The sequence below is a fragment of the Corvus brachyrhynchos genome, unplaced genomic scaffold, assembly GCF_000691975.1.
Source record: "Corvus brachyrhynchos isolate BGI_N302 unplaced genomic scaffold, ASM69197v1 scaffold395, whole genome shotgun sequence".
Lineage (NCBI taxonomy): Eukaryota > Metazoa > Chordata > Aves > Passeriformes > Corvidae > Corvus > Corvus brachyrhynchos.
Window position 1 is genome coordinate 54,297 of NW_008238340.1, and position 10,896 is coordinate 65,192.

Here is a 10,896-nt window from a genome sequence, read left to right on the forward strand (position 1 = left end):
CCGGCGAGGACACTGTGGAGGCTAACGCTGCGTCCCCTCTGCCCGAGGGCACGCCGGGGCTTGTGGTGACAAGCCCCCGGTTGCGTTACCCAGGGAAGGAGGAGGGCCTCTATTCTTAGAGATGAAATGCTCCCAGAGATGGGTGAAGAGAACTTTTGTTTCTGAACGGCTCAAGCTTAAAATTGCACCCCAGTAGCCCAAGATTGGACCCTCGAAAGCAGTTGTGGGAAAAGCTGCAAGTCGTCGGAGTGGGAGAAGGGAGAAACGTGGGGGGAGGAGAAGTGTTCTGAAGGTGTGGTATGATTTTTTTTTCTTTTTCTCTCTTTTAGGTCTGTTAATAAATTCATTTATATTCTTTCAAGTTTGGTGCCTCCTTTGCTTTTCTCCTAATTCTTATCTCACAGAAGGTAAATAGTAATGAGTATTTTGGACCAAACCACTACACTAAATTGGTGTTTCTGCCCAGTTACAAACCAAACCTGCTACACAGGTTTAACTTCTGCAGCTGTACTTTCATGCTTTAGATCCTAGATGTGTTTTTTCTAACCTATGGTTGTTAAATCTAGAGCTCTGTAAATGGGGGAGCAGGAAAACAAAGGCTGTTAGGGAACAAGTCCGGAGAGCTGGCCGGATAAACGACACATACACCGATACGATTAAGCATCGTTCTCCCTTTATTTTGCAACTATGCAAACTTATATCTACTTTTGCAAAGATTCATGCCCAGTCCCTCTAGATGGCCTATAATCAGTGGACTTGCCAAGGACTCTCAGGCCTGCCTGTAGCCAGGTGCTTTCCAGGCCTGCCTGCAGCCAGGGGCCTGTTCAGGGGCTTTCCCTAGTCTTAGGGCCTATCCCTCAGCAACCCTGGGTTGTCCAATCTTTCCAGGGGTATCATACGCCCTTGTTCCATAAGGAATCCCTCTACAAAAGGCTATCTATAGCTAGTACTTATGTGCATGGTGTCCCTGGCCTCCTCTTTTGGATGCACTGGCAGTACCACCTTTGGCAGACTCTGCCTGGCTTCCAGGCTCAGTGTGGATTAATGCAGTGGTAACATGGGTTTTAAGCTCCTTGCATGCACATCAGTGGCTGTAATTGTCTGTTTAAATTTGCTATTGCAATAGTATAAAGACCCTTGAAGGTATAAAAAAAACCCTGAATTTGGAGATAAGGAGCTGGTTTATATTGACTTTAATTCCAAGACTGGAAGAACATAGTTTTTTGCCATTTGAGCAAAGTCTTTATGCACCAGAAAGGAGAAAAAGGCAGAGAGAGATACAAAAATTGATGGATGAACCAGAGGAAAGTGAGGAGGATGCATAGAAAATAGAGTGGTGAAATATTACCGCAGGCCTGGTTCCTACGGTATATCACCGTGTCCCGCAGCCATAGGGAGGAGGAGGAGGAGAAGATCCAGCAGGCAGGAATTGTGCAGCAAGATTGATTTATTTATTTATTTTACAAACCTTTTATAGACATTTTTCTTCATGGTCTAATTGGACAAAGGACCAGCCACCCCTTGGGGGTGATTGGCCAAAATCCTAAAACATCCATTATCAAAATATTTTCTACTATACCATAAACAAGACTTTCCAAGGTTGCAGGTGGCTTGGTTGTTTACATTCCCTGCTACCTCTTCTGTGAGGGAGAAAAGTCTCTCACGGACTTAGAAAATAACAAGGAAATCCTCACTAACAGCATTTTTGTACCTACAGTGAAAGGGATGGTTTCAATTCTGTATTAACAGACATTAAGTTGCTTCTTCTAAGGGCACCTTCACAATTCCAGGGCAGTGCAGATATGAGCACAGTGGCCCTTCAGCATTTTGCTGGCACCTAAGGGGAGCTTGTGGGCCTTGTTTAACAACACACACAGATGTCTGTGTCTGATGAGAGAACTACCAATTTCTGCATGCAGGCAAGAAAATGAATGGGATGAGTTCTGTTCCCTCTTTGTGCATCTTCAGCAGAGGAGAGTGAGACATCTTTTTCAATGGGGTCTTTCTGTCAAGGATATGAAGAATCATGAGGCTTTGATCTGCTCAGTGCTCACCCTGGTGAGCTGTCCCTACTGATCCCAGCGCACAGAATATAGCCCAGAGCTGGCAGTTGAGAGCTAGAGTACATTGTTTTACTTTGAGTAAAACAGGACTCAAGCGTAAGTTTTGCACTGAAATTACTGAACATTTTGGCACCAGATTCAATAGCATGGGGGTTTCACCTTAGCAGTCTCTCTGAAAGGCACACTTTAAGCTAACCATAGGCTCTTGGACTCTGTGCAGCCATGTCTGGCTGAAATGCTGCACACTGCCCTACCCACGTTAGATTACTGCAGGATTTTAGATCTGATAGAATCTCAAAATAGCCCAGACCATACCTTCTTCCTTTTTATCAAAATACCACCTTATTATTCTCAAGTATCTGTGCCAGTTGATTTGAACATACAGTGTGAATTATATTGCAGCATCAGCTGCATCCCATGATTTCATTCCCTCTGTCACTGTACCTGTCTATTTTAACTCTTGCTGTGGCTGGAAGGCAGAACATGCTGAGAGCCTCATTTTTTTAAGACAAAAACCTCACATTTTCCCTCCTTTTCCAGGGAGGCCAACAGAACTGAATTATACTGTTCAACTTCCTTACATTTAAGACAAGCTGTGCTTATTTTCTCTGTTAATCAGTTTGAACTACTAACACCACAATGTGGAAACTATGGGACTTGGTGCCTGGAGAGGAGTCGATTAATGAGTGCACTGGAGCTATACAGAAATGAACTTTGCCATGAACACAAACCTTCTGAGACCTTGTGTGAGTGCTCTAATGCTCTGCTATCCTAGAATGATGGATGTAGAGAAGGCTCACTGGATTTTGCTGTAATGGAGAAGTGGGTCTTTGGGGATAGTTTGATCCCTTTACAGCTTTAATGTTATTAGAAGTTACTCATTTTGGCCTGTCTGTTACACTGCTTGTAAAACTCAGCTTCACTGTTAAAATGTTTTAACGGGGGGAAAAATGGAGAAAGGAAAACATTTTCTTGGTTACATAATTTTCTCTTTAAACAATCAAACCATTTTCTGGATGGCAGGATTTTTGGGGTTACTTAATCTGGAGCCAATCTTAATCTCTAAAAATGCAGCTTCCTGGAAACTGTCCTGCTGTAATACCTAAAGTTTGTAGAATCAGTGCAGCCAGTCTAGGACCCTCAGAGAATCATATCACCCCAGTTCCTTCAGCAGAGAAAAGCAGCTTGTTTCTTTTTGTGACATTCTTCCACTCTTTCAGCTTTGCTTGATTACTGTTTTCTTTAAATTATCTCCTTAAAATTCTTACAGCCCATCTCCCAGACCTCCCAGTTGGCACATCTATCTTATGCTGCTCTTCTCCTTCATAAAATTTCACACAGAGCATGTGAAGTACTTCACACTTTGTTTGCTAATAAAGACCATGGAGGGATGTTAAATGAATAGAAACTGCCTTACAAGAAGATGGGTTGAAAAAGATTATACAGTCATATCCTTTCTTTGATTCATAAGCTCAGCTCCCAGTCTGGCAATGGTTTAAAGCTTGATGTTCTTAAGAAACACAGGAATTAGAGCTAGAAATAGAAGGCCCTGTGGTACCACCAGCTCAGCTTCAAACCATGCAGTGTCCTTCTGTGTTTTTATTTTTCTGTGTGTTATAAAACAAAGTCATGTTGCTTTTTACTTCCTTCACTCATGGTAATCCCTTCTCTCAAGTATTTGTGGTATTTTATTCAGTGCACTTAGTAAAGCTGTAGCATGCAGACCTGTTTTAGAAGTTGAACTGCAGTGGAGATGATTGGGTAATGTCTCGCCGGTTATCTTTTATTTAGGACTCCAGAGTGAAGCATCTGCTATTTTCTCTGCCATGCTCTTGTCTCTTCATTCAGTTTATTAATTAAATGATTTCTTTCTTTACTTTGCTATTCCAGATTTTTAGTTGTCTCTCACATATAGAGGAACTGAGAGAAATATTTGATTAATTGCCTCCTGCATGTGCTGTTTCTTGAGGAATTCCTTCTGAAAGTGCCAGGCTTCTTCAGTCCTTCGTTGAGTAGCCATTTATGAGGAGTTTTATATTTATTCAATGAGCCAAAGGCAATTATTTATTCAACTGGAAGAAAAAAAAATAATAAGCATCTGGGAAGCTTTATTTGTGCTTGGTTTTTTTTGGTCTCAAATCGGCAGTTGTTAAAACCTGCTGTACAAGTATTTAACAATCATTTTTTCCCCTCATGCATGCCTATTTATGACAGGAAAAATAGACACTAATTGCATAGTGTAGCTGATTAGTTAAACAAATGCTCTGCAAGTCTCAGCCATACTGAAGCTTTCCATACTGACCCTGTATACTATTTCTCTGCACATAACACATATCAGAGTGGTCTATATTCTCAGTTGCCATAAATTGGCATAGCAAGTGCTGCTGATTTATGCCACCTAATGATGTATTTACCCCGCTAATAACGATGGATCTTGTCAAAACTCCTGATGCTAGTAGCAGAGCAGACTGTAATGAGAACAAGATGGGCTGGAATCAATAGCATTTTGATTCCCTTAGGTCTACAGTCCTGTAGCAAGCACATTTTTTTCCATTATTATTGTAGATGCTAGCAAGGCCTGACAGAGGATTTTTCCTGTGAAACTTTCCTTTCTCATAAGAAAGCAATTAGAGAAATCCAGCTTCTCACAGCTTCTCACAGCTTCTCAGTGAAAGCTTTCGTTCTCATGAGAACTGGATGGACAACAGTTTGTAAGAATGTAAACCATTTCTGCACTTGCAGGTTGTTGTGAGAACACTAGAATTGTTTTCTGTCTTGTAAGATTAATATTTGGAAATGGGTGTCTTACTGCTCAACCTATCACCTCCAGAGGTGGCAGGCCAATAGGCCAATCATGTAATTTCTCTTTTGCGAACCATGCTATAAAGGTTATGGGTGATTAAACAGGCCTTGCCTTGCCATACCTTGCAACCTGGACTTGTGTCGTGATTCGCCGTTCTCTGGGGAATAACAGCGACATCTGGCAACCCTGACGTGATCCAAAGACCGCAAACCGGACTTGAAAGGTGCGCGCCACCCCCCCCCCCACACACACACACTTTGGTGGCCGCGGGACGGGACTTTCCCCGGGCCCGCGGGACGGGAGTTTCTCCCAAGCGCGGCTGGCCATCCTCTGGGGCTGCGGGGAACACAGACTGAGTCATGGAGCAGAAATCCTCCTGGGACTGTGCGGTATTTTCCGCCTTTAAGTCTGTGATACTGACCGCAGGAGCTAACGTAGGAGACGGCGAGCTCGCTGTGTTAATGGACTGGTCACTTCTGCATGGATGTTATGCAGAGACTGATACTGACTTGACCTCGGAAGCCTGGAGACGGCTGGGGGACACGTTACTCGGGAAATTCGCAGTAACGCGGAGGTGCTCGATTTATTACGCACCTGGGCGGTTTTACACGATGGACTGCACTTATGTACAGACACACGGCATAGTGCAGCTAACTCAGGCTCTGCTGAGTCTGAGCCTTTGTGCCTTCCCGGCTTGGACGTGGAGGGCCTCTCCGGTGGGGGAGGCGCTCAGAGCAGCGCGGGCGCTCCCATCAGCGCAGGCGCTCAAAGCAGCGCGGGTGCCCCAAGTCGCGCGGGTAGCGTGGTGGAATGGGTCCCAGTACCGCCTCGGAAGAACGCTAAGGGTTATCCCTGCCCTCGGAGATATGTTGTCTCGAGGGGCTGTTCACCGGTGGCGTCCGCGGCGGCTCCTCCTGCCGCGGCGCCGGCGGCTGCTGCTCTTTCGCTGGGTTCGGCATCATCTGCCATTGCCTCCGCGGTAGCAGTGCTGTTGTCTGCTGCAGCGCAGCTCACTGCTCCCTTGTTACAGGGGCAGCCCGCATTCCCGACCGCGGGCGGGGCGTTTCGGCCCCCCGCGCCTGCGTGTTCAGGGTTTCAGAGCGCCCGTCCGGCTCCTGTGCGGCTCGGTTATCCTACGGCTGTCACGGCTGGGGACTCTGCTGTGCAGTCGCAGCAGCAGCCGAGTTCCCCGATCCCTGTCTCTATGGGGGAACAGATCTTGGCAACGCTGCTGGACATAAAAGTGGAGCGTGCAGCGCTACCGGAGACTAGGGCACAGGCGGTTATTGCTGGAGCGAATAGTCCCGGTTCTGGAACCGGGTGCAGCGCCAGACATTCAGAGCGCACTGCCGGCGCCGGTCACACGCGCGCTGCCTATGCGAGTGCCAGTGGTACCGGCGGAACTGGCCGCGCCCCTAGAGAAGGGTGCAGAGCTGGCGGACCCAGCGCCTGAGCCAGGGCGGGAGATCATGGCAACCACGGCGCTGCCCGCCGCCGTGTCTGGGCTTGCGTGGGGGTCCGCGGCGTCCATGGCACTGGCCGCCGCTCCGCCTGCGCCTGGACAGCAACGGCCTCTGATTCGGCCTGCAATGTTGCAGGTCCCACTATCTAGCGTGGCGGCTGTTGCTTCTTCCCCCGCCGCGCCACCTGACGCTGCTTCAGCTTCCGCTGCTTTCCCAGCAGCGAATCCAGCCCTTGTAGTTACCCTGTCCATTGGCCCGGAGCTGCTGTGCCAGTCTTCAGAAGGTTTGGCTGATACACCCCTGGATGACAGAATGAGCTCCATTGCTATGGAGGCGTCCGCTTCCCGGTGGGAGCCCGTGGCGGAACTTAGGCGTCGGCAGCGAGTGATGCAGCAAGCTCGCAGCTGTCCTTGGGCTTCTCCAGGCCGCGATGGCACTCTAGGTCCCAGGAATTCAAGACGGGTTTGGGAAGAAATTAAAAGATGTGCCTTGCGAGACGGGGCTTGGGAGGTTCTGGAAAGGCTTGGGATGCCTGCTGGGCACACAGCACCTGAGCAACCTGCTGCCTTATCTGATGATGGCATGCAGATAGATGGAAGTGATGCAGCAATGAATGCAGAAGCCAGTGGTGACATAGGGGGTGCTGCCCAGGCTTTTCCAGTGCAGAAAGTTCCTCCCAACTCAGGCCAGGCTGACAGGCATGAGACTATTGCTTGGAGGGTAGTCCAGGATTTGCAGAGTAAGGCTGCTCAGTATGGATTAAGTTCCCCTCAAGTCATGCAGGTTATCAGAGTGCTGAATACTGATCTGCTTTCTCTATTTGATATTAAACATTTAGGTCCGATTTTATTCCAACCTGTACAATACTCACTTTTTGAAGCTAATTGGAGAAGGTTGGCTGAAAAGGCCGTAGCTGGGAATATGTGATTGCCTCAAACTGATCCCAGGTGTTTAGTTCCTGTGAACGATTTTCTGGGGATCAATGAATTTTGGGACCCTGATGTTCAGGCTACCTGGCATCCCCAGATCCTGGAACAAATTCAAAAGGTTGGTATGGCTGCTTTGCTAAAAAGTTTGGATACAGCTGCTCCAAGGACACGATATACAAAGGTATTTCAGGGGCTGAAAGAGAATTTTTTGTCTTTTGTAGAAAGATTTGCTGGAGCCTTAGAGCAGCAAGTTGAGGATGATACCATGAGACAGATGTTGTGCAGGCAGCTGGCAAGAGATAATGCGAATGATGAATGCAGAAAGATTATAGATGCCTTGCCTGGAGAACCCATAGCAGCACAAATGGTTGATGCCTGTGCTAAGGTGGGATCTGGGGAGTATAAGTCTGCTCTAGCAGCAGTCCTGTGGCGTCCTCAAGTAAAGACTGATGGCTTAAAAAAGAACCCTAAGGTGAAGCAACAGCAGAAACAGGTTAAAGGAAAGAAGAAAGGGAAGGAAAACAGGAGGGTTGATCACTGCAAGCGATGCAGGAGGCCACGTCATTCTTCAGACCTGCCAGTCTTTTTACCATGTCAGTGGTTGATCCCTGGTGCGCTGGGGAAAAAACTCGCAAAGGAGCGCACGGGGAAATTGTGCTCAGATAAAAATGTTTCCCCAGGCTCCTCCAATGCAGGCCTACTCAGCCAGCTTGCAGCCAGCACCCAGGGTTCCGCCGGAGTGGATGTACATACCGCAGCAACAGTCATCTTAGACTCCACTTGGGTCTATAAGGTTCCCTTGGATGCACATGGACTCCTGGGGCAAGGCCTGAGTGCATTGCTCGTAGGAAGGTCTAGCACCACTGTTCAGGGGATCCATGTACACCTAGGAGTTATACATGCTGACTATACAGGTCAGATTTGTGCTATGGTTTCCACACCCTCCCCTCCTTTTACTATTCCTGAAAAGACTAGAATTGCTCAACTTGTGCTTTTTAAGTCATGTGTTACTAGAGTAGGACAACGCAATTGCGGGATGGTGGCTTTGGATCCACGGGACCTCCGCAAGTTTTCTGGACTCCTGACATCTCCTGCCAACAGCCGCAGATAACATGCACCCTAATCCTCCCAGATGCCCATCAGCCCAAAATCCAAATGAGGTTTGATCGACACGGGCGCTGATGTGACGATCATCTCCTTCTCTGCATGGCCTGCCACATGGCCTCTGGCCCCTGTGGGGTCAGCCATTGCAGGATTGGGAGGAACCACAAAGAGCTATTTAAGCGAACATCCTGTGCCAGTGAAAAATGCAGAGGGGCAAACAGCTCTGGTTTGACCCCATGTCACTGCCACTTTGCCTATCCTCTGGGGGCGGGATGTGTTGGCAGCTTGTGGGGTGCGGATTGGGACAAATTTTTGATGGGGGCCGCTGTACTGAAGGGCACAGTGTATCCTACGCTGCCTTTGCGGTGGCTAGTACGCAAATCCATCTGGGTTCCTCAGTGGCCCCTGACAGACGAGAAATTAGTTGCCCTTCGCCAGTTAGTCCAGGAACAATTGCAACAGGGACATCTTGAGTCTTCTACTAGTCCCTGGAACATCCCTGTTTTTGTAATTAAGAAAAAATCAGGGAAATGGAGGTTGTTGCAGGATCTCAGACAAGTCAATGCAGTGATGTATGGGGACATTGCAACCTAGTATGTCCTCACCCACCATGATTCCAGCAGGGTGGGAAATCCTGATCATTGATTTGAAGGATTGTTTTTTCACTATTCCTTTGCATCCTAATGACAAACCAAAATTTGCTTTTACTGTGCCTGCAGTTAACAATGCTGAACCTGCGCAGAGGTATCAATGGAAGGTTCTGCCTCAGGGTATGAAGAACAGCCCAACTATCTGCCAGTGGTATGTTGCTCAGGCTTTGTCTGGAGTCCGTGAGCAGTTTCCTGGGTGTGAGAAAAGAGACCGCTCTTAGTTAAATAAAAAATTGAAATAATTTATTGAAAACAGAAAAACTGAAAAATTACAGAAATTAGAAAAATATAAAAATTTGGGATCCTAGGGCTCAGTAGATGGTATGCCCCAGGAGCACAGGGATCTGAGATCTTCTAGCTGAGACAGCACTGGACCTCAGGTAGAGAAAAAGGACTTGCAGTGCTGAGCTGACTTTTAGCTGGTCCAAAAGTCAGGAAAAAAAATTATTAAAGGCTCCTTAATAGGAGTAAGGCTTTTAATGCCCAGCACTGACATCCACCACAGCTAGCCTGCAGAGGACGCTCTCTCCCTCTGAGACCTGTCCCGTTGTTTATAGTGCCTTTGCTCCGCCCCAGTCTGCCCACGCCTGCCCACAGCCCGCCTACAGCCCACCCCTTCAGTTTAAAGTGATTGGTGCTTTCCCTTTGACAGATCATCTCTGTCCACCAATAGCTCGTCGTTGTCAGAGGGGTAGTATCAGTTGAAATAAGGGTGGTAACATGCCCTCATTAAAATTCAGGTTGCCATGGAGCTTGCCTGCAGGGTTAGGGCTACGGGGCTAAAAATAGCTGCTGGCTGTTAGAAACTGCGGTTTTTGGGGTTAGCCTTTAGACTAAAGTGCAAAGTAAAAACACTTGGAAAAATATTAAAATACATCTAATACATCTTAAAACACTTGTAAAAGTAGACAATGAACATAGCAAAGATAACTCTTATGGTGTACAGGTGGTTTAAAGTTTGAGAAGGGGACATAAGTTGGGGATTTTTAACCGGGGAATTTCTAACTGGGAATGGTGCAACTCTCTTAATAAACTACTTTGAAATATAGAGAACAATTGAAAACACTAATAATAGAACTTGATTTTTGTACCTGGGCTGATGGGTTAATTTTAACATTCAATTTAAAAATATTTAACTCAGAATTAATTAATTAAGGCACTTAATATGCAAAGACCAAGCACAATTAGGGATTTCATGTATGACACCGGGGCATACTGCTACCATTACATGGATGATATCCTGGTGGCAGCACCTACCCGGGATGAGCTGCTGAGGATACGGCCTTGGCTGCTTGCTGCTCTGCATTCTTATGGCTTGCAAGTGGCTCCGGAAAAAGTTCAACAGCATCCTCCTTGGAAATACCTAGGAGTCAAAATTTTGGATCAGATTGTCCAACATCAGGAGGTGCAATTCTCAGATTCTATCAAGACTTTGAATGATGCTCAGAAATTGCTGGGTGTCATTAATTGGTTATGTCCTTATCTAGGACTAACCACAGCGCAGCTTTCCCCGCTTTTTAATATTTTAAAGGAGAACCCTGAGTTGAATTCACCTCGCAAATTGACTCCTGAAGCGCGACGAGCACTGGAGGAGGTGCAGCAGGCTGTTTCTGCTCGACAGGGTCATTGAGTGGATCCCTCCATTGATATCACTGTTTTCATTACCACACCAGATTTGCATCCTACAGGTATCATTGGCCAATGGAATAAGCAGTGGTCTGACTCTTTACATATTCTGGAATGGGTCTTCTCGCCACATCAGCCAAAAAAGACAGCACCCGCATTGTTTGAATTGATGGCTTGTCTGATAATCAAATGCCGTCATCGGTGTTTGCAATTGATGGCAGCGGATCCTGTGACAATTGTGCTTCCAGTGCAGCAGGA

At 46.9% G+C, this 10,896-nt stretch overlaps 1 protein-coding gene and 1 long non-coding RNA gene across 2 annotated transcripts in view; both read left to right on the top strand.

Annotated features, from left to right (window-relative positions):
* The window catches only part of LOC108446899, an 81,006-nt gene that overhangs the window by 37,749 nt on the left and 32,361 nt on the right, over window positions 1-10,896 (top strand). The gene's annotated exons all lie outside the window — the stretch shown is intronic.
* Window positions 6,473-10,896, top strand: part of LOC108446898 (endogenous retrovirus group K member 9 Pol protein-like) — a 6,756-nt gene continuing 2,332 nt past the window's right edge. Inside the window, exon 1 of the mRNA XM_017735010.1 lies at window positions 6,473-9,163. Coding sequence (XP_017590499.1) covers window positions 7,383-8,369 — 987 coding nt within the window. The 5' untranslated portion in view covers window positions 6,473-7,382 and the 3' untranslated portion in view covers window positions 8,370-9,163. The remainder of the gene's footprint in view (window positions 9,164-10,896) is intronic.